Source organism: Lipotes vexillifer, unplaced genomic scaffold (assembly GCF_000442215.2).
Source record: "Lipotes vexillifer unplaced genomic scaffold, Lipotes_vexillifer_v1.1 scaffold1098, whole genome shotgun sequence".
In the NCBI taxonomy this organism is placed as follows: domain Eukaryota; kingdom Metazoa; phylum Chordata; class Mammalia; order Artiodactyla; family Lipotidae; genus Lipotes; species Lipotes vexillifer.
In genome coordinates, this window is record NW_006798559.1 from 458,000 (window position 1) to 480,555 (window position 22,556).

Sequence of the window (22,556 nt, forward strand, 5' to 3'; positions counted from 1 at the left end):
TACACAGGCCTCTCACTGTTGTGGCCTCTCCCATTGCGGAGCACAGGCTCCGGACGCGCAGGCTCAGCGGCCATGGCCCACGGGCCCAGCCGCTCCGCGACACGTGAGATCCTCCCGGACCGGGCCACGAACCCGTGTCCCCTGCATCAGCAGGCGGACTCTCAACCGCTGCGCCACCAGGGAAGCCCGGCAGGTGGATTCTTAACCACTGCGCCACCATGGAAGCCTCCAAATGTTTTTTAAAGTGAGATTTTCCCAAGCTATTAAAACACGAATGTTCCACAATAATATAGTTCTCAAATCAAGGCAAGGACAAGACACTCCTACTTGACTTTCTTCCATGAGAAGAGCTTAATTCTTTAGTCCTGTCAATTAGTTTTCTTATCTGTGTGCTTGTGGAGGCTGAGCCATGAAATTCTGCAGGTCTTTCAACTCTGACATCTTCTATGACTTTCTTGGGTTTCACTGGAGGCCGCAAATAGAACATTGACTGTTCCTTATTCTCTTATACCTCTAAGTACTTAAAGAAATGCCAAAATAATATGAACTACTTTATGTGGTCTACTTTAAACGTATTTTATACTTATAAAATTTAGACGAATTTTGTCAAGGAACATGTGGCGTGTGATAAGAGACTAAGAATACAAATCCTACCAAAAATTTTTAAAGGGAGCTCCACCATCCCCAGCCATTTCCTTTATTAACGTGAAACTAACTTACCAGCTATAGGATCCATGGCTTCCCTATTGCTTGGAGAATATGAACTCTGAGAAGAAGAAAGTCCACCAGTAGAACTGCTAGTAAAGTGCATGTTTGATCTACGTGCACGAGGACCTCCCAATCCCCGGCCAGGGTGAAACATTCTACGTACATGTCGAACACCACTCGATTCATCATAACTCCAAAGTTAAGGAAAAAACTGAAGTATTTCATAGGAAGAAAAAAAAAAATCACTCGAGTCCTTGCAAGACAGACATGCAGATTTCCCAAATTATAAGCATTTTAAAATAGCACATTTCATTTAGAATACAAATAGTACAACTATATCTATGAGGGCTATTAACTCTAAAAAAAGACACTCAAATATAAAGCAACATGTGAGTATGTGTATACTGTGTGTGTATGTTGTGTATGTGTGTGTGTTTTCAAAGAGAAAAAAAAGTTTTCCTCCCTAACACTGCCAAACAAGGTGAGAGGCACTGCCTGGCCAGACACCCAGGGTGAGACATTCTCTCACCCTCAAGTCAGTATTGAATTCCATATACGTTCATACCGAAGTAACCACAAGTAATAACCAGCAATTTTTTATATTTGGTGAGAACTGTGCTAATATACAGGCTAATCAAATCTCAATGACCATCTGTAATGAGAACCGAACAGTATAAATAATTTAAATTCAGGAGTAAAAGACTCCTTCTGGCTATTAGTTTTAACCTGTCAAGTTTTTTTTTTTTTTCTTCCAATGCTGCTGCTAAGCAGAAAACCAGATTTGAATTTCCTGTACAGGTGGACACAGAGAGAGTAACAGCACATTTATCAAGAAGTCAAAGTCCCAGCAGCCTCGACCATCTTACACACCTGCGTGTGAGTTACACTGAAGGTCCTGAGGAGCGAAAAGCTGCCAAAACTCATGAAGACAACACTGTGTTGCCTCCACACAGGTGAGCGTGAGTGTGCAAGGAGGGTGGGGAGGGTGACTGGGTGAACTAGATATTGTAGCAGGGGAGATCTTCTTTCAAAGCAGCCAATATATGGGAGAAGAATCTAAAGAAAGAGCGGATCTATGTATATGTGTAACTGAGTCACTTTGCTGGACAGCAGAAACTAGCACAACACCGTAAATCAAGCATACTCTAACAAAAATTAAAAAAAAAAAAAAGAAACAAGGCAGCCAACAGACAGCTATATAATACAGATTAATTTTTGTGTTGACTTCCCAGCTTTTTCAGCTGATGGTTCAGGAGTCACGTGGGGACAGGGTGGGTGGCGGCTCCAGGAAGCCCTCAGGCGCCACCATAATGCACACTGTTTCACGGTGGTATGACGGTGGCTTGGGTTCTGCAGAAAGTGATGTTGTGATCATCACACTCTGCTTTTAAAAAGTGTAAAAAGTGCACTTTAGGAGGAGTTCCATCAAAGTAGTTAAAAAAAAAAAAAAAAAGTTTGGGTGCTTAAGAGGCTTAGAAACAAGCCACTCCCTCATGTCAAACAAAATTACCACACAGTAGCACTTGAAGTTCCTGAGAAATCAGTTATGTTTCCAGGAAAACTGCTATGCCAACATTTTGCTTTCTAGAACTTAATGATAATACTTGTTAGTAATCTAAAACGCAACACATGACTTCTCTTATTCTTATGTTTTGCATAAGTTAATCTTTTCTTGGTAATGAAAGACTCATAAAAATCTTACAAAAATGCATGTAGATGATACGGGACATTCTACTGAATGGATACTAATTTCACTAGAGGCCCTAGAACTTGCTGAAAAAGTGCAGGATAACAGCATGGTTTTAAGTTATTTGCCCAGCTTCTCCATGAAGATGGAGTGAAGCATGGATCAAGCATAACTCTGGGTATCGTTATAGGATTCTTTTATACAAAATGAGAAGTGACCCTAAGGCTAAAGTATTCTTGGCCTATTTGGAGTTTCATATTCTCTTGGAAAAAACAAAAACAAAAACAAAAACAAGCAAGCACCGCTTTCCTCATTTTGCTTTTAGTGTCTCCTGCATTTAGGAGAGAGGAAGAGTGGGTTCCTCTGTTCTTTCAGTACTTGTCCTAGACTGGCTCAGCCCAGGCTGATATTCTAACTTCTCAGGATGGGTCCATGTATTTTTCTTTCCATTAGTTTCCACTTATCTTCCCCTAACTCTAAAGGGCCATATTTCTAATTAGAAAATTAGGAACTGTGAGCAAGGGATGGGACCTGTAGGACAAGAAAACCACCAGATCAGTTTCTTCCTCAAATAAGTCTAAGCCTGAATTATGATTGCCAGGAGGCAAGCAAAGGAATCAGAATGAAGTCTGGCAGGGAGAAAGTTTGTGATTAGCTCTTGAATTGCATGAGAACAGAACTCTATGTTAATAGGTGATAGTTTCAGAAAAATAATTCATCACTTGAAACCAGAAGCACCGAGTCTACAAAATTAATTTACTCTGGGGGGCCAGTAATCTCTTGGAGATTATTAGGGAACACTGCCAGGAACTGTCATGAGATTGGTTTGGGAGGGGAAGCAGAAATGAAAGTGGGAAAGGAATTTAGAGCTGGACCTGACCTTATGCTATCCCACTCAGAGACTGGGCAGGAAATGGCTCTCTCTGGAGGAGGAAACTCCAAAAGGGTAGGAAGCCCCACGATGCACACCTGCCCACCATCCAGCCTATAACAGGGTGAGGCAACAGAGAACAGGGGTGGATTAGCATTTTCCTCTTTCGTATGAAAACACCCTCCTGAAGACTTATAACCTGGTCAAACTGTCTTAAAAAAAAATCTGATGGTAACGAACTAAAGATGATGAGCAAGGGAACTTTCACTTACTGAGCATGATTAATGTAACAGTCATAGCGCAGAAAAAGAGAAATAAGAAATTGCACCTTAACACTGAGTCACTCTTAGGAAAAGGTTAAATCAACTAAGATAGTCTGGAGGTTAGTTTTCCTCTTTGGGGACGCCATCCTTAAAATTCATCGAAATGATAAATGTTACCAACAACTTTCCCCCTTGTTGCCTCTCGAAAGGATATTAAATCTCTAGGGGCTCTGTGTTCAAGTGTAAGATGAGCTGCAAAGTCATCCGTGACATGATTAGGATCGCCTCCAGGCAATGCCGCACATATTGGACAAATCTGAAATGAAAGTAAAGAAAGCAGGTTTACTTACAGAGGAACACTGATCAGACATTTTTCCGGATGAATACTTTACTGTACATTTTACCCTGACCAGGTTTTAACCAGGCAAAAACAAAGCAGATCCTGAACTAGTGAACAGCTGCGGAGGCTGAACAAGAACCGCAGGCATCAGTGCTGACTCCACCGAAGCAGATGTCTGTCAGGCTCAGACAGACAATTCTAAACACAAAGGTCAAATCTGAGCTCTGGCAACGACTTCCAACAGCCTGGCCGATTCATCTGCATGGTCTAGTAACACGGTTGCCATAAAAATAGCTTTTTAGTGTGCTATTTAGTGCACATTCATGTCTAAGTCCAGTCTTATTGGTAAAGGCTGAGACATAAGCTTCCCTAAAGTAAGCTAGACTTGAGGGCCAACAGCCAAACAAGACAGCAAAGCTCTTACTAAAAACACAACTGCACGAACTTAAATACTTTGAATGTGGTATGGTAAGACAGACAATGACTACTGATAATATGCAAATATGCTCTATCGATTCGTGAATGGGACTTCCAAGGTGGCGAGTGGGTATGAGAGACCATTTTTAGAACTTTACTTCCCAGAAGGATGGGAGGTAGGACAAAAGCTTGTGATCAGAGCAGGTCAAGGAGTAGAAGACAACTTCGCTGTGGGCCTGAGGGCAAGGGACAGGAGGAGAAAGAAGAAATAAAATAACGTGTCCATAGGCAGAGGAGGCTTGACAGGTTGGGAATGTGGTTTCTGAAACAGCAGTTTCAACAGAAGTGGTGAAATAGGAGGCAGGAGAGGGAAGGCCAGGAAGAATGCACAACTTTCAGGGGAAAGGCCCTTACTCTTCCAGAAATCCAACTGGACAGATGATGGCCTAAGAGTGGTAGCCAAGCCCTGAAGTATGAAGAACCTCAACCTGAAAGAACAGAACCAAGAAGAAAGGTCTAATATCAGCAAAGGAGCACAACCAAAGGGAGCCACAGGACCCGGACAATGAAAGGTCTCAGCTTGTGGCCCTCCAGGGACAGGAGAGCTGAGGGTAGGGTTCATCTCGCCAATACATGTGTCCTGTGCCTAAGTTCTTTCACCTGGAGTAAGACTGGGCATGTGGCTGACCTTACTGCCAGCTCACAGCAAGCGGGAGAGGAGAGAGGCACTGGAGATGAGGCAGCAGGAAAAAGGCGGGACCTGCAAGGACAACACCGGGATACGGAGGGGAAAACAAACCACTCTGATTCCCAGAGCCTGAGCGAACAAAAATCCCTCTCTCTAATGACTAGAAGGCAGAAGTTCCTGGACTCTGATGTGATCCCAGGTTCCTCTTAATGTGCAAACAAACAGTCAGCTGTCCTGATTATCTGCCTCAGGACCCTGAGAAATATCCTCAAGAAAACCTAAAGTTGCTCGGGAAAAATAACATTTAAGCAAGACTGTGCAAAAGAATTAGGGAGGTCACAATGGGACATACTTGTGAGGCAAATGAGAGAAAGAAGTAGACAGCTATGCCTGTGTTTTTTCAGAAGATGCCAGAAACGTGTTTTTTTTTTTTTTTTTTTTGCTGCCAGAGAGAAAAGCAATTGGATCTGTTTACAAGTTTACAGATTATCAACTCTCTCCTTACCAGGAACTTGGGTTTTACTGTCTGTACCATTCCTGTGCTGTGGCACTGTGGGGTAGAGTCTGATATACTGATTTTGCTTTTCACATGTTTCTGTCTCGTCTAGCTAGATTGTAAACTCTTTGAGAAATGCAGGACAGTGTGATTTCTTTCTTGTTTGGGAACTGTGACCAGATTTGCTAAAAGCAAAAAGACCAACAATGTTTGGAGAAGCAGAAACAACCTCCAGTTGCATGTATGAGATTTTTATCCAAAGAGAAAATAACCACCAAAAGGTGGTTATCTATTTATAACTTGAACTGCAGAAAGATAGCTACAGAAGTTGCAGTACTGTGAGGATGCCCGTAAATGAACTTGGATGAGGAAAGTCTCCTTGAGAACATGCATTCCTGGAAGGAAGACAGAATGGGAAAGTACAGATACCAAACATACTAAGAATGTCCTAAGAGGACTGATAATCTCCTACAAATTAGAAGAGCACCTTTGAGTTAGGGATGTAAAATAGAAGGAAAATCAAGATCCTTCAATATTGTATATTAGCTTCAGTTCTGTAACTCAAAATCTTTTATATTTCACTGTAGGGATAAGGCAGGATGAAGGTATTCAGACTGCTTCACTTAGAGAGAAATAACACAAAAGCAAACACTTCTCTAGTAACTAGGGATAAAGGATTACCAAGGATAAGGAACTACTGGGGTAGGAGGACCACCTAGTTTGGCAGCTGGCACAGAAAAATCAAGAGGCTAGATTAGAACCAAGTGAAGATGCTGTGACACTTGGGGCCACATGAAGCTAATTCAGATGAAGACCTGGAAGGGAAAACTAAGTGCTGATGGACCGGAGGCCCGGTCACCTTACAAGTCTTTACATTGTATACTTAGCAAGCTAACTCATGTTTCAGGATAAAAACTTTGGTAAATCAAGGTTATACTTTCTGAGAGATAATTGAGGGAACAAGAGGAAGGGAGAAAAAAGAGCAAAGTGGGGCAGGAGAAACAGAGAAGAGGTGGGAATAGAGACAGACGCCACCCTGCACCCTGGAGCACAAATGCAGCTTAGCTCTGAGTGTGTCTTTATTTCCCCAAGATGGTACCTAATACCCTTTACAGGACAGGCAAATTCCACACAAAGGATAAGCTATTAACCCTAAAATTATGAGCCTGTCAACATTAATATTTATCATACTTCTACCGCCACATGATATAGAAATATCTATCACCTGAGCAAGAAAATTCCATTAAATTTAAGCTAACACATTAGCTTAAAATTATGACAACACAACACTGTAAATCAACTATATTTCAATAAAATAAAAAATTTAAAAAATTACAACAATTTGTCAACGTTAAGGCTTACTGAATTGGCTTAAGTCAGTGCTTCCTAAACGTGCTAAGGATATAATTCATCTGGAGCATTTGTTAAAAATACAGTTTCCTACAAACGTATGGACACCAAGGGGGGAAAGCGGCGGGGGGAGTGGTGGCGGTGGGATGAATTGGGAGATTGGGATTGACATGTATACACTAATATGTATAAAACAGGTAACTAATAAGAACCTGCTGTATAAAAAATAAAATTAAATTAAAAAATGTATAAAAAAATAGTTGCCTAGACTCCTGCCTAGAAAGTGATTCTAGGTTTGAGAATCTGTATTTTGACAAGGGTCTCAGTTACTTTATAATTAGAAAGTTTGGTAAATACTGCTTGAATATACAAAGGTACTGAAAAATAATACTTACCCTGTTGTATGAAACACCAAATGTTGTCACTAGCTACCCCTCCCCCACATGCTTATTCACAAATGTCCTTGCTATTCTCAGTCTTAGCAATCTTTGCTATTGCTTGAGTCTTCCCCTTCTGTGTCATCCTGACACTGAGGGTCACCATCAGTCCTGCTTTTTACCTGCAGCACCTTTGGAAGCCGTTACCCATGTACTGAGGTGAGACCCCAGGCCAAAAACATAATGGAGTTTCCACTTTTCCACATGTTCCCAGTGCATGATGGCCAGTGAGTAACCAGTCAGTACAGATTCTTAACACCGGTGGTCACCTGTGTGACCAATGTCTAGAACATACCTTCTGAAGTTACTATTCAACAGGTAAATGCTAAGTCACTACTGAGTTTACAAAACCTTCCCTGTGACAGGCCATGTGCATTAAAAAAGAAATCTAAAAGCAAGCGCCCCATATAATTATCAACCAGTCTAAAGAAAGTTCGGATTTCCCCCAGCTTCCTTCTTGAACTCGAAAACCCTCTCTCCAGGTGGCATTCTGTCTGGCTACTGTACAGTGTTTTAAAACAACAAGAGAGGAGGATTTAAGTTCCTATGATGTGGTGAGTTCTTTTCCTCTCTCTCTCTCTCTCCCTCCTTTTTTTGGATAGGCTTCATAATACACTTCTTGCCCATTTTGTTCACTGCTACAGAAAAACGCATTTTGAAAACTGCCTATCTGATCCAGCATATAACCTGGCCTTCACTGAAGCTAGACTGCAGCATTATAGAGAGACTGGTCTTTCAGCAAATTCGTTCAGCAGCTGCTGGGGAGCTAGGTAGGTTCTTCACCATGAGGATGATCCACTTCGATGCATCATCTTCTTAGACCACTTGAAACTGCCCTTGAACTCAGATTCTGGGACACCATGCTTCTTCTCAACAGCAAACACCTTAAGTGAAATAATTGCCTTGGCAATCGGCATTTCTTGACTAGGTTTCTGGATCACAAACCTGATAAACTCATTTATTTCTTTGATCTAACTTTACACCCATGAGAAACATTTTCCTTTTGAGAATACATGTTCAAAAGCTGTGATTTCCTTACATCATCTTCTGTTGTTACTTTCTGGTGATACCAAAAGTCTGAGGCATCATTTCTCTGATGATCATAGTCTTATAACAGGCAGCAAAAGTTTCTTTGTAATTTCTACCCTTTTTTTTTTTTTTTTTTTTTTTTTTTGGGTTACGCGGGCCTCTCACTGCTACGGCCTCTCCCGTTGCGGAGCACAGGCTCCGGACGCGCAGGCTCAGCGGCCATGGCTCACGGGCCCAGCCGTTCCGCGGCACGCGGGATCCTCCCAGACCAGGGCACGAACCCGTGTCCCCTGCATCGGCAGGCGGACTCTCAACCACTGCGCCACCAGGGAAGCCCCTCTACCCTTTTTTGATCCATGTTCATCCACATACTCATTATGATTAAGTTCATCCTGTTTCAAAAGAACTACAGAATCACTCAAACCCTACCATCCTTCCCTTCCCAAATGAGAGCCTAGGTGTCATGATGGTAGAGAAAATGTCTCTCCGCTGTACAGGGGCAAACACTTCTCTTTATTGTCCACCAAACCAAGTGGACAGATATTCTGGTTTTAAAGGCTCTCTACTATCTGGCTTCATTTGGCTGATTCAGTCCTCCCACTTCTTCACACAACAATCAATGCCTTACCGTCCTCTCCACCTCCTGTGTTCTTTCTAACACTGCATCTTGGTTCATGTCTCTTCCCTTGAGTAATACCATTCCTTCCATTCTGTCCACTCTTTGAAGTAACACCCATTTTTCAAGGCCCACCTCAAGTCACAAAGCCCTGACTCCTTCTTGCGTTTTTCTCCAATTGTGCCAGACGAGCTAGTTTGGTTTTTAGACATGCTATAAAGTCTGTGTGGGTAGAGGTCACGTTTTAAATTTATTATGCTGACAGCCATCGTGCTTTACTCCAAGAATCTGATGACTTCGGAAAGCACTACCTCACACTTGACATATTAGATGTAATGCTCCTGGTTAATAGCTGGAGAGACACAGTGAGAAGTTAGGAATACACGAAGTCTTGAGAAAGACCAGCAAATGTTTCCCTAAGCTGTCCTTAATAACTGACCCAGGCATGACCCACAACAGCCTTTCTTCTGACGTCATCCGTCCGAGGGCAAAGTAAATGTTGTGCCCCACCCTGACCCATTTCCTCCATCACAGCTAACAACTCAGTTAATTTCTGCTCAGGCACCCACACTTTCTCTCACACACTAGCCCTTCTGCAGCCCCCATCCTCCTTTGTTTCCCTGTTTTTTGGTCCGGTCATTACTTCAAAACTCCTTCCCCCTTTTCCATTCCTCATTCCTTTATTACAGCTGTGAGTCAAGATATGAAGTTAATCATGGCTGAAAAGATTAAAAGTAACAGCCTTGTATCTGAGGAGTTATAAGTTCTGAAGCAAAATTAAAATGCAGTGAAGAACCTGCCCACTGCCATAGCTCTACTGTCTTCAGAAAAGCTCTATTTCTTCATCCTTATGTGAATGTGCTGTTTTTCCCCAATAATAACACAAGAACATAATTTCAAGACAAATAATTTTCCTGTGTTGTTTAATACTATACTAATTTTCTAGTATAAGGTTACCTAGGTTTTCCCAAGCTAGCTTTGAAATCAAACTTCACTACATGAAGTGTTCTGGCAACTTATGTGCTTACTGTGCTCTGAGTTCCAAACCAGGTGTCCAAAGGACATTTACAAAAATAGCCTCTTCTTAAAGTTGGGCTCTTCCTTTTTTACGATATTTATGTAGACTATGTAGTAAATTCAAATAAAAACATTTAAGTAAAGCCTTGTGAGTGTCGTTTAAGATAAGGGCAACTTCTGGAAGTGCGATAAGCATACCTTCTCTTGTGCTGCCCTTTACAACTGTGTCCTAATTTCTGTAAGTTAAAGGACTTACGCTGTGAAGTCCAGGTAAGCTGGTAAAGTTAAAGTTCTGACTGGTTAAATTTGCCATACTGTATAATTTTGTTACTATGGATTAACTAATTCATTAAGTATTTACTGAGTAAATACTTAGGTACAATTCACGTCTGGGGCACAATTTGTGTCTCTCCTTTTGAGGAACTCAAATTCAGCTCTAGAAATACCATTGGGCTTGTTCTGTAAGGCAGATTTTCTGATAAACTGCAATACAATGGGGGTGTTTTTAACAAAGTTTCTTTTACTGAAAAGTGGTGAACCAAAGGAGCTATTATCATTTAAAGCCATGACATACAAAACCCCTCACATGCATTATATTTTACTCCTCATACTAAAAAAAGAGAGTTGACATCCTACTGAATTAACTAATTAGCTAAGGCTAACTGATAACTCCAGGTTTTTGGACCTCTTGAGTAATTAAAAGTAGTTTATCTTATAAAATCTGCAGATATAATGAAAATAAGACCAGAGTGAAGTTTCGCTTTGAGGACATACAAAAAGCACTAGTGGAAAATCTATGCTACATGGTCAACAAACTCATTTTGGGCCTTCTCTAGAACCATCTAAATTGTAGCTACATGCACCTTAGCCATCTGTTTTGTCAATACAGATATAGGTTCTTTCAAGAGCCGAGTGATCACAATGTTCAACTCGATTATAACCTGATTTTCTGCTGTTGCAGTGGAACACTCAAATTAACTTATAATTAAGTATAACCTACGTCATATTGAATTTATTTTTCTCCTCAGTTCCATTCTCTCCATTTTAATGCTTAGGTTGGAACTGTCACCTGCTTCCAAAGAGCAGCATTTAGAATGTTAGGGAGTTTTCGTTAAATACAAAAATTTCAGTTTTCCTTACATTTTTATATATGATTTAAAAGTACTAAATAATTAAAGTTTTGGTTTTAAACATGTTTCTTGGACATAGATTTAAATTACATGTGTATACTGATGTCCTGGGAATTCGTAACACTTGAAAAAACGTAATTTAGCCACAATGAAAAGTAACTCCAGAGGGGTTAGGGCGCTCGCATTTCTTTATCCTGTTCACAGTTGACTCTGAATATGAGCACTCATATCCATGAGTACTTAGAAGAAAAACCCCAGTGTAAGCTTTACTGTTTCCACCTATCCTGGGGTAAGCTATCTATTTCCCCTGTAGACCTAGAGAAAGAAAAGGCAACGGCCACCTCTTGTTGCATAGTGTGTCAGTAAGCACCTGCGAGCTGCAGGGAGACAGGCACAGGGAGTCAGGCCCCAAAGCCAGCAACAGTTTTAGCGAAAAGTCACAAATGACTCTACGTAAGTTAGTGGGTTTATGTTGTTTATAATGAGTTTAGTGTCTGGCAATGACAGAAGCTTTGTATGCTCTCCTCAAGAGCATTACAAGTTTGTCAAGTGAGGCTGAGTTTGGTAGGATTTCCTAGAAAAAATAACCTCAGCTATGAAGACCGAGACTGGCGTCTTCAAATAATTTTCTTAACCAGTTTTTCTTTTTTTAACCTGAGGGGCACGATGGGGAAGAAAGGGATACCAGGAGAAGAGACAAGGCTGAAAAGTGTTTAAAGGACTTCTGAGCTACCTTATAATTTTCCAATAGTTGCCAGAGAGGTCCCATCTTTAATTTATACGCCCCTCCCTACAAATCTTTCTGCAAGCCCTGCAAGAAGAGGCCCCACTTCTATGCACTGACTTGAAATTAGCTGTCCAGACACTGAACTAGACAAGCCAGTATTTCACAGGACAAAGAAGAAACCAAACCAGTGGCCAAAGAAAAAAAGAACCCAAAATGAATGTCTCTACACCTGCTGCTCTCTTACCCAGCGTTCCCCTTCATATTGGGTGTTCTTCCCATTCTGAAAACTGCCTACTTACCTTCCCCTACGGGAGTTTGCTTCAACTCAGAGGGAAGTACAGAGCAATGAAAACCCTACCCAGGACAACAATATACTCTGAAATACCAGGCACAACACCTTCTTGGAAAAGCTTTTATTACCTCAGTTTCATAATATTCTAAATGATTCCCCTCCTGGTTTTCATATTCCCTTAAGGAACTGATCTCTTATAGAAATATCTTTTAAAATATCATGACACACACACACAAACTGAATTATCCTAGAACAATCTGGAATCCCCAACATGTCTCCTTATCATCTCCTTCTGTGCTATCAACTCAAAAGTCTACTGGGAAACCAATGGCTGTATCACCCTTAAAATCAAAAGTATTACTATCTGATTATAAACAAGTAAATATGCTCAAAATAACTATTACTAAAAATGTGCAAAGACAGCCAAATACTAAAGACAGTAAAAAAGTGATTAATAAAACAGAAAGTGTTCTGAGTCAAAAGTAATGAAAAGCACAAATGGTAAAAGTACCAAATCCTGGTCTACTACCATCTCTCTAGCTAAATGCAACTGAGTAGTAGCTATACGGTTGCCTGTAGCAACGGTAGTTTTATGTATTCCTCCACTATTATTAAATAAAATACCATTGTTAGTTCACAGAAAAGCAGACAGCATCCAACTGCATTCTTTGAAGAAGAAGAATGCAAGGAGTAACAGTCAATCAAAGCCTATTTTTTTTTAAAAATGTGTATTTGGCTTTTAAATGCTTACTTTTCTTGATTACCTGATTATAAGAGTAAATAGGTAATTATAACATTTAAGAAAATGTACAAGATTAGATTAGGAGATTTGTAAAAATTGTGGTTCACTCCATTATTATTGTTCCTAATAAGGAAACACCTGTGTTGGGAAGTTAGCTCTATATATCTACATATTAAAATGGTCTTTCAATGAAATACAGATACTGTTTTGATGGTCAAAATTTAAAAGTCCTATACACAATTTAAAAATATGTAACCTTTCATAGCCCTCATGTATAAACCATATCTGTCACATTATTTTGGTTTGAAATATATTTGATCTTATATTTTCCTGCTTGTTTAATTTAGGTATCAAATGCATCTGTTTATACACAAAATGCCACAATGATGATAACTTCTATTCTGTGTTCTATGGCTCCTTTTAATTTACACTCTAACAACTGTCTAAATATTAAATAAATTATCAGCTAAAACAGATTATTCTGACTCATTAAAAAAAATTTAAAAGTCCTTTTATGTCATCATGTTTCTCCATAAGAATAAAATTGTATAAAGTCAGATTGTGAAAAATTTCTAAAATAATTCTTTCTTCTTGGTTTTTACTTCTTATCAAATCAGTATAAATAGAACACAATACAACCATGCTATTTCAAAATTAAACTCAATTTGTTACAAACATACCTAGGTCTTCATTAAAAAGGGAGGGATGTGACAATAGTGTTCTGAGGTTCCCCAAGGTGCAAGATGATTCACTTTGCTGTATAGTAGAAACTAACACAACACTGTAAAGCAACTATACTCCAATAAAAATTAATTAAAAAAAAAAAAGGTAAAAAAACCCCCAAAAAACAAAAAAGAAATGAGAAAGAGTCAGATAGCGTAGACATCGACAATATAATAAGATGATATTATGAATAACCTTGTGTCAAGTTCAGAAACTTACACGGATGTATCCCTAGGAAAATAAAAATTAACAAAACTAACACAATTTAAAAAAAAAAAAAAAAAAGGGAGGGACTGTATCCCTTACACGTATGAAAACCTAAAAGCTGGAGATTGCCCTAACCTCCCCTTTTTGGAGAGTAAAGAAACCAAAGAGTAAAACCAAATGAAAAATAGAAAGCAAAAAGCTTCCAGCAGGGAATGCTAGAGAACTGATGCAATTATGAACGGAGTAGTATACTGCAACACAGATTTCTAGAAGTGAGAAGAAAATGTTGGTGAACAAAAGTGCTTTTACTTTTTAAAGCATAATGTTCTTAATATAAATTGCAAGAGACTTATTAAACAAGGAACTGAAAGATTAATTACATATCATTAATTAGAGGTAAAGCTACATTTCATTTAAAAACAACAACAAAAAATCCCTGAAGGCTTTCTAATTAGCTGCAGTGCAAGTCACCTCAAATGTAAGATTTTTTTTTTTCTTTTTTTTTTTTTTGCGGTACGCGGGCCTCTCACTGTTGTGGCCCCTCCCGTTGCGGAGCACAGGCTCCGGACACGCAGGCTCAGCGGTCATGGCTTACGGGGCCCAGCCGCTCCGCGGCATGTGGGATCTTCCCGGACCAGGGCATGAACCCGCGTCCCCTGCATCGGCAGGCGGACTCTCAACCACTGCGCCACCAGGGAAGCCCCAAATGTAAGATTTAAGAAAAATTTCAGGAGTCATGCTTAATGTTTTTATGTTCAAAGCTTTCCCGCCATGTTTCTTCCACACTCCTACCACTTCCTCAACAAATCCTTCATGCTTGCAGAGTCCCGCTTGACCTCCAGCGCTCACGTCTACCACCAGCTTTGATGGATTTTGATAATTACATACTGTGCTACTTCCCCCCTTAATTCTTCCCGCAGCCAAAAACTAGTTAGTTGTCCCAATCTACCAGGTTTCATAACTATGAGGGTTTTCAAGAACTTGTGCTTAACTTCAAAATCACACTGCTTACCAGATTTGGTGTTTATAAAAAAAATCCCTGAGACTATATACCCAATCTGCTTGTAAAATTTTTAATCATCTTCACTCTGCATTCTATGTCAGATGTTTTTAATAATATCTAGTTTGAAGGATCCTCCATATCCTCAAAATCAAAAGCCTCTTGAGCAATCTTAAATTAATCTTAAGAAAGGAGGCAAATCTTAGGTTGGGGCCTTAGAGTCCCAAGTTGAAAAAGGAGACAAAAGTATAGACAAAGGGGCTTCCCTGGTGGCGCAGTGGTTGAGAGTCCGCCTGCCGATGCAGGGGACATGGGTTCGTGCCCCGGAGCGGCTGGGCCCGTGAGCCATGGCGGCTGAGCCTGAGCGTCTGGAGCCTGTGCTCCGCAATGGGAGAGGCCACAACAGTGAGAGGCTCGCGTACCGCGCACACACACACACACACAAAATATATATATATATGTATATATATATAAAGAGAGAGAGAGAGAGACAAAGACTACAAAGTTATTTTAAAAATTAACCTTCCGTACACTTTCTTACTAGCTATGTCAGGTATCGGTAAGTGCTTACTAGTGGTGATAGTAATATCTGCGGGGATATATCCTCTCGCTCCTAAATGTTCCAAAGGGATGCTGGTTAGAGGAGTGAGATCCTTAAGTCCTAGAGGAAGGTACAAGCTGGTGGTACAGAGGAGAGATATGCAGGAAATGCAGGGGCAAAGAAGGATAGCAAATTAAGCATTTAGGAAGAAAAATATAAACAGGAATAGAAACAGAGATACAGTTATTATGTGAATCTAATTCCCTACCTTCCAAAATGACATGAGTCACTCCTGAACTCCAGAATTCAAAAATGTTTTAATTACCATGACTTGGCAAAACACAGGGGGGAGGGTGTTGAGAGGGCACACATAATAATATCACATGAACATTTACGTATAACTGTAACACATCAGAGCTGATAATGTGTTTCACATATATACCTAGAGGCATTCAAAATACTTAACACCTGGAAAGGCATAGGCAGCAATCATTGAGCATGGACACTGGCCAGTATTCCACACGTGGTACACCTGCTGATGTCAGCCCCGGATCTAGGACATGACCTACATGATTCAAAGAATCAAGCACCTTTGTAACAAAGATTCTTGCCTGCTTGCTATTTTTCACTTTGAAATGTCTGGGTGTGCTAATGAGTGGGAAGCAAGGCAGATGCAGTGCTCATGCAGACTAAGAGCCCATGAGGAGGGAGAAATCCTTAAAATATTACACAAATACTAATATGAAAAAATGGTATGGCCGCTGCCTTGAGCTATGTTCCAAAAGTTGGGGAACTAAACGAAGGCATATAACTGAACACAACTTATGAGAGACAGACCAAAAAACTATTTGTGGATGGTATTTAATTTTCAAACTGTGTATCAGGTACAAAGGAGTATAAATAAATTGTATTACTTTCTGGAAAAAAATAAAGGCAAGGCTGCTGGTAGTTGACTCTCATTTTTAAAAATGAATAATTAGCTTTTCATTCATGGAGAGGACTTGAGTTTCCACTGGATTCCCCAATTTTAGATGTGGAAAACCGACACATTGTCCTGTCCCAATGGGGTGATGGAACTACTACACTAGGGCCTACTGGCTAATGTAATAATGATTTTAAGAATGCCAGGTTTACAATAGGGAAACCCCTCCTTATTATATCTAGGTAAATAAATTCTCAAACTTAACAGAATTTAAATCAAAGAGAAATTATTCCAACTTTCCCACAACAACCAGGACAGAGATGCAATCAAATCAGCATTCATTCTTCACACTGTTATCTGGGACTGTTCCAAAAGGAAGCAAAATCACCTTTGTAGAATAAAAAGAACAAATTAAGAACACAAGTAAAATGTGACAATAGTGTTCTGAGGTTCCCCAAGGTGCAAGATGAGAGCATTTTTGAGTTGTTAGACGGTAAAATTTGACTTGACAACTACATAATGTACATTTACCAACTGTTTGAACTATAAATCTTATAACAACTTTAACATCAACTAGCAGTGTAAGTGGAGATAACAGTGAACCTGTACTCTCACAGCTGTAAACAGCAGGGCTGTAGTGGAGACAGAATAAGACAGTGGTTAAGTAGGGACTCTACAACCCAGAGGGACTCTGGCTGAGTTCAAACACCTGACTCTGTCCCTTACTAGCTGTGCGTCCTTGGATACACCATTACTTTACTTCTCCTGAGTTTCAGTTAATTTGTTTTGAGTACATTCAGGGGCTTATAAGTTGAAGCAATGTGCAAATGCTTGTGCCCAAACTCTCCGAGTTCCACACCCACAGTTCCAGCTCTCATGGCTAACTTTATCTACTGTTACCAATGGTAAATGGGGGGAAGGGGACTCTTTGGGGTGCACTCATCATTTCTTGAAGTTGGATATATGTTGACCCAGGTGTCAAGTAAAATATCCAAAAAGCTTTCAAGCCAAGATTTTCTTTGTGTATTATTCTGGGTCCCTGGCCACTGGCAAAGATCAGAGTAGGAGGAACTTCTAGGGACCTCAAAGCTCTGACCTATGAAGCAAGAGATATGATCTGATGAAAACCAAGGAAGGTCAGTGATATGTCACAATGAGATGTGACAATGATTTCTACTTAGTATATGACCAAAGATTTTAAAATTTCCTTGTGAAGGTTTCCTTATAAAAGAGAAATCAATCAGGCAGCTAGAATACTATGGAAAGAGATGTGTTGCAGGTCGGGGTGCTTTAAACCTTTTCACCACGTGTTTACTGAAGGCTCCTGAATTTGGTTAAGATTCCACGTTGTGCTTTTAGCAACACGGCAAGAAAGGCTAGTGTGGACAAATAGGGGGCATCATCTCGTTACATGTGCAGCCTCCCTCCTAGGATGTGTAAAATTTGCTGTTAGAAGATAATTTAACAGTTATCACACAAACAGTATCAGTACACTTAGCAGGAGGTAGATGATAGCGACATGGCTTTATTTATGTTAGAAATAAAATACTTTACCATATCATTTAGACACAAGGCTGCTTCACTTACCACTTCTGTTGATGTTTCTGCATGTTCAGAAGTAACATGTTCTTGAAGAGATGTCTCCGTATAGCCCATTTTTCCACAATAGGGACAAGTAAAAGACTGTGGCTGCTCTACAGAGAAAGCTTCCCCACCATAGTACAAATCTGAAAAACAGAGTGGCACTGCATTGAGAAATAATTATTATTCGTTTTTAAAAAATATATAAAAATGTAATCATGTGGTACAATAATGTAAAAAAAAAAAAAGGGTGCCTGAAATCTCCACCAACAGCCTCACTTTGTCAAGGAGTGCTTAGGTACCTCTCTGTTTACCTCTATAACATCCTTATTCTCACAAGGACTCTATGTCACTCTTCCCAAATTCCTTCTCTACTTGCTACTACAGCCTTAAGAGTAAAGCAAGCAAACAGCTTTATATCCCTTCATTTAATTTTGAAACATCTCTAATTTCACACCTGGTTCTAATTTTATTGTAATTTATTTTTTTCTTTATCTCTGTATATACTGTGGCAACACCAATGTCAATACAAAGATATATACAAGAACACAAGTGCTCAGAGGGAAAGAACAGATGACAATGATCAATATGCCAACTCCTAGATGCAGCTACTTATCTACAGAACATACCATTCATATAGCAGGAAGGACCCTAAGCATTCAGTTCTTATAAACGCTAACTTGAATGGGGAACTACCACAACGTACTCTGCCCAACTTGGTTACTGAAGAACTGACCAATTAGTGAGAGTCTGTGGGAATAATTTGTTTGCCTGATTAACACATGCCAAGGAATAAGTCTATTTTTCTCCATTAGTAGCACAAAAGGAAATGCAACTGAAAGTACACTTAGTATGTCACTTCATTACAAAGATCTCATTATTTAACATGAAACAAATACCTACTTTAAGAGGATATGATCATTTCTGTGAGAAGAGAAAATGAAAGAAAGTGTTTACTACATGGTAGATTCGTGCACATTCATTTTTAGGGAAATTAAGACTATCTTAAAAATATTTACCCATTACATATATATTGACCATTTATTATATGCATAAGACTTGCCAAGTGAATTTGGGGTAGGTGGAGATAAACATAAAAAAAAAAAAAAAGAAGAGAACTTTCTTACCTGATAAAGGGCATCTACAAAAAACCCAGAGCTAACATCATACTTACTGGTGGAAGACTGGATGCCTCTCCCCTAAGACCAGGAACAAGACAAGAATGTCCACTCTTGCCATTTCTATTCAATATTTTACTGGAGGATCTAACCACAGTAATTAGGCAAGAAAATGAAACGAAAGGCATCGAGATGGAAAAGAAGAAGTAAAACTATCTAAAATTAGCAGATGACATGACCCTGGATATCAGCAATCCCCAACCTTTTTGGCACCAGGGACCAGTTTCCATGGATGGGGGTGGGTGGGGGGTATGGCTTCGGGATGATTCAAGCACATTACGTTTATTATGCACTTTATTTCTATTATTATTACATTGTAATATATAATGAAATAATTATACAACTCATCATAATGCAGAATCAGTGGGAGCTCTGAGCTTGTTTCACTTGCCACTCACTGGTAGGGTTTTTTTTTTTTTTTTTTTGGCGGTACACGGGCCTCTCACTGTTGTGGCCTCTCCCCTTGCAGAGCACAGGCTCTGGACGCGCAGGCTCAGCGGCCATGGCTCACGGGCCCAGCTGCTCCGCAGCATGTGGGATCTTCCCGGACCGGGGCACGAACCCGTGTCCCCTGCATCGGCAGGCGGACTCTAAACCACTGCGTCACCAGGGAAGCCCACTGATAGGGTTTTGATATGAGTCTGCAAGCAACTGACTTATTGTGATCTCTGTGCAGTGAAACCTCTCTGCTAATGATAATCTGTATTTGCAGCCGCTCCCCAGCGCTGGCATCACCGCCTCAGCTCCACCTCAGATCATCATGTGTTAGATTCTCACAAGGAGCGTGCAACCTAGACACCTTGCATGTGCAGTTCTCAGTAGGGTTCCCACTCCTATGAGAACCTAATGCTGCCGCTGATCTGACAGGCAGTAATGTGAGTGATGGGGAGCGGCTGTAAATACAGGTGAAACTTCGCTTGCTCACCCACCGCTCACCTCCTGCTGTGAGGCCCCGTTCCAGTAGCTGTGGGGACCCCTGCTGTATATAGAAAATCCTAAAGAATCCACTAAAAAACTATCAGAACTCATAAACAAGTTCAGCAGCATTACAGGATACAAGATCTATATATAAAAACCTATTTTTTTTTGTAATTTGCAATGGACAATCCAAAATAAAAATTAAAAAAATTCCATTTACAAAAGCAAAAAGAATAAAACATTTAGGAATACACTTAATAAAAGAAGTGTGAAACTTATCCTCTGATAGCTACAAAATTTTGCTGAAAGAAATGAAAGATGACTTAAATAAACAGAAAGATAGCCTAAATAAACAGAAAGGTACCCCGCATTCATGGGTTGGCAGACTTAATAACATTGCTCTCCAAACTGATCTACAGATACAAAATAATTCGTATCAAAATCCCAGTTGGGTCCTTTGCAGAAATTTGACAAGTTGATCCTAAAATTCACATGAAATTCAAGGGATCTAGAATACCCAAAACAACTTTCAAAAAGAACAAAGCTTGAAGACGCATACTTTTTTTTTTTTTTTTAATTTTTATTTCTTGCGGGACACGGGCCTCTCATTGTTGTGGCCTCTCCCATTGCGGAGCACAGGCTCCGGATGCACAGGCTCAGTGGCCATGGCTCACGGGCCCAGCCGCTCCGCGGCATGTGGGATCTTCCCGGACCGGGGCACGAACCCGTGTCCCCTGCATCGGCAGGCGGACTCTCAACCACTGCGCCACCAGGGAAGCCCAAAGACGCATACTTTTTGATTTCAAAGCTTACTACATAATTGAGACACTGTGGTACTGGTATATAGGCATATAAATCAACGGAACAGATTGAGAGTCCAGAAATTAAAACTGACACTTATGGTCAATTGATTTTTCTTTTTTAACAGCTTTACTGATATATCTTTGACATATAAAAACTGTATATATTTATGGTATAAATATGTTTTCACATATGTATACACTGTGAAAAGATCACCACAATCAAGCTAATTAACATCTCTATTACCTCTACATAGTTATCATTTTGTGTGTGTGTGTGTGTGTGTGTGTGTGTGTGTTGAGAAGATTTAATTAAAGATCTATCCTCTTTGAAAATTTCCAGTATACAATACAATATCATTAACTATGGTCACCATGCTATACATTAGATCTCTGGAACTTATTCATCTTGCATAACAAAACTTTGTACCCTTTGACCAACACACCCCAATTTCCCCTTTCCCTCCGGTCAACTGATCTGCAACAGTAATGCCAGGACAATTCATTGGGTAGAAAATAGTCTTTTCAACAAATGACGCTGGGACAACTGGATATTCACATGCCAAAGAATGAAGTTGCAACTCTACCTCATTCCACACACAAAAATTAACTCAAAATGGATCAAAGATCTAAATTTAAATACTAAAATTATAAAACCCTTTGATGAAAACATGATTTTAAGTCTTTATGATCTCGGATTAGGCAATGGTTTCCTAGATATGACACCAAAAGCACAACAAAGGAAAGAAACAGATAAACTAGACACCATCAAAATTAAAACTTACGTGCTTCAAAACATACCATCAAGAAAGTGAAAAGACAACCCACAGAATAGGAGAAAATTTCTGCAAGTCATTTATCTGTAAGGAACTTGTGTATGGAATACACAAAGAACTATTAAAAGTCAATAATAAAGGACGTATTACCCAATTAAAAAATGAGCAATTAAAAAATGTCTATTCATAGACATTTCTCCAAAGCACATCCACAAATGGCTAACAGACATTTCTCCAAAGCAGAAATGTCTGAATAGACATTTCTCCAAAGCAGATCCACAAATGGCTAATCAGCACTAGAAAAGATGGTCAACATCACTGGCCATCAGAGAAATGCAAATCAAAACCACGTGAGATACCACCACTTCACCTTCACACCCACTAGGATGGCTATAATCAGATAATAACAAGTGTTGACTAGTAAGAAATTACAGCATGAAACATTTAAAGCTTTTCTTATGAATTGACAGTGCCTTCTAATCAACTGTAGAAATAATCTGCTTCCTGATAACCAGAGCAAGAACGGTCAGTTTAAACTTTATTCCTTCTTTACTGAGGCACTCTTCCGTTTCATACCTTGCTGGTTGTATTTATTTCTGAATGGCTTTCATAAATAAACTATAAGAGGAAAAATTACTTAGAATAAAAAAGTAAGACTCATGTTATTTTTAATAATTTGGAGCCTCATGTATGCTACTGGGGACAGTTTTAGAACATTTTGCCTTTACTTCTTCATACACATACACACAAAGTTCTAAATGATAATTCATTAAAATTTTAATTAAATACGTACCAAAATCTACCCTTGTTAATATGCACTGCATTGGGTGGTCAGTTGTATGCCTTGTTGTTGTTGCACCACTTTCATAACAAGATGCACAAAGATCGTAATCGTAGCAAATTAAACACTTATATCTGCGACCTCGAAAATTTCCTTTTAAACATGCATCACAGCTGACACCTATAAAAAAAAGAAATATCATTAATTAGCAGCCATAAACGGCCACTCTCCATTTCAATTTTATAAATAAAAAAATGTACATTTAATCCCAGATTTCCTTTCCAAAATGACTAAAAACAACACAGTAAAATGATATAGG

General features: G+C 39.6%; 1 protein-coding gene across 1 annotated transcript in view; it reads right to left on the reverse strand.

The window, feature by feature from the left end:
- Positions 1-22,280, reverse strand: part of KCMF1 (potassium channel modulatory factor 1) — a 29,261-nt gene extending 6,981 nt beyond the window's left edge. Inside the window, exons 1-5 of the mRNA XM_007470599.1 lie at positions 22,250-22,280; positions 17,791-17,930; positions 3,744-3,845; positions 721-895; positions 328-465 (exon numbers count right to left, since the gene is read on the reverse strand). Coding sequence (XP_007470661.1) covers positions 328-465; positions 721-895; positions 3,744-3,845; positions 17,791-17,930; positions 22,250-22,280 — 586 coding nt within the window. The remainder of the gene's footprint in view (positions 1-327; positions 466-720; positions 896-3,743; positions 3,846-17,790; positions 17,931-22,249) is intronic.
- Between the last annotated feature and the right edge of the window lie 276 nt (positions 22,281-22,556).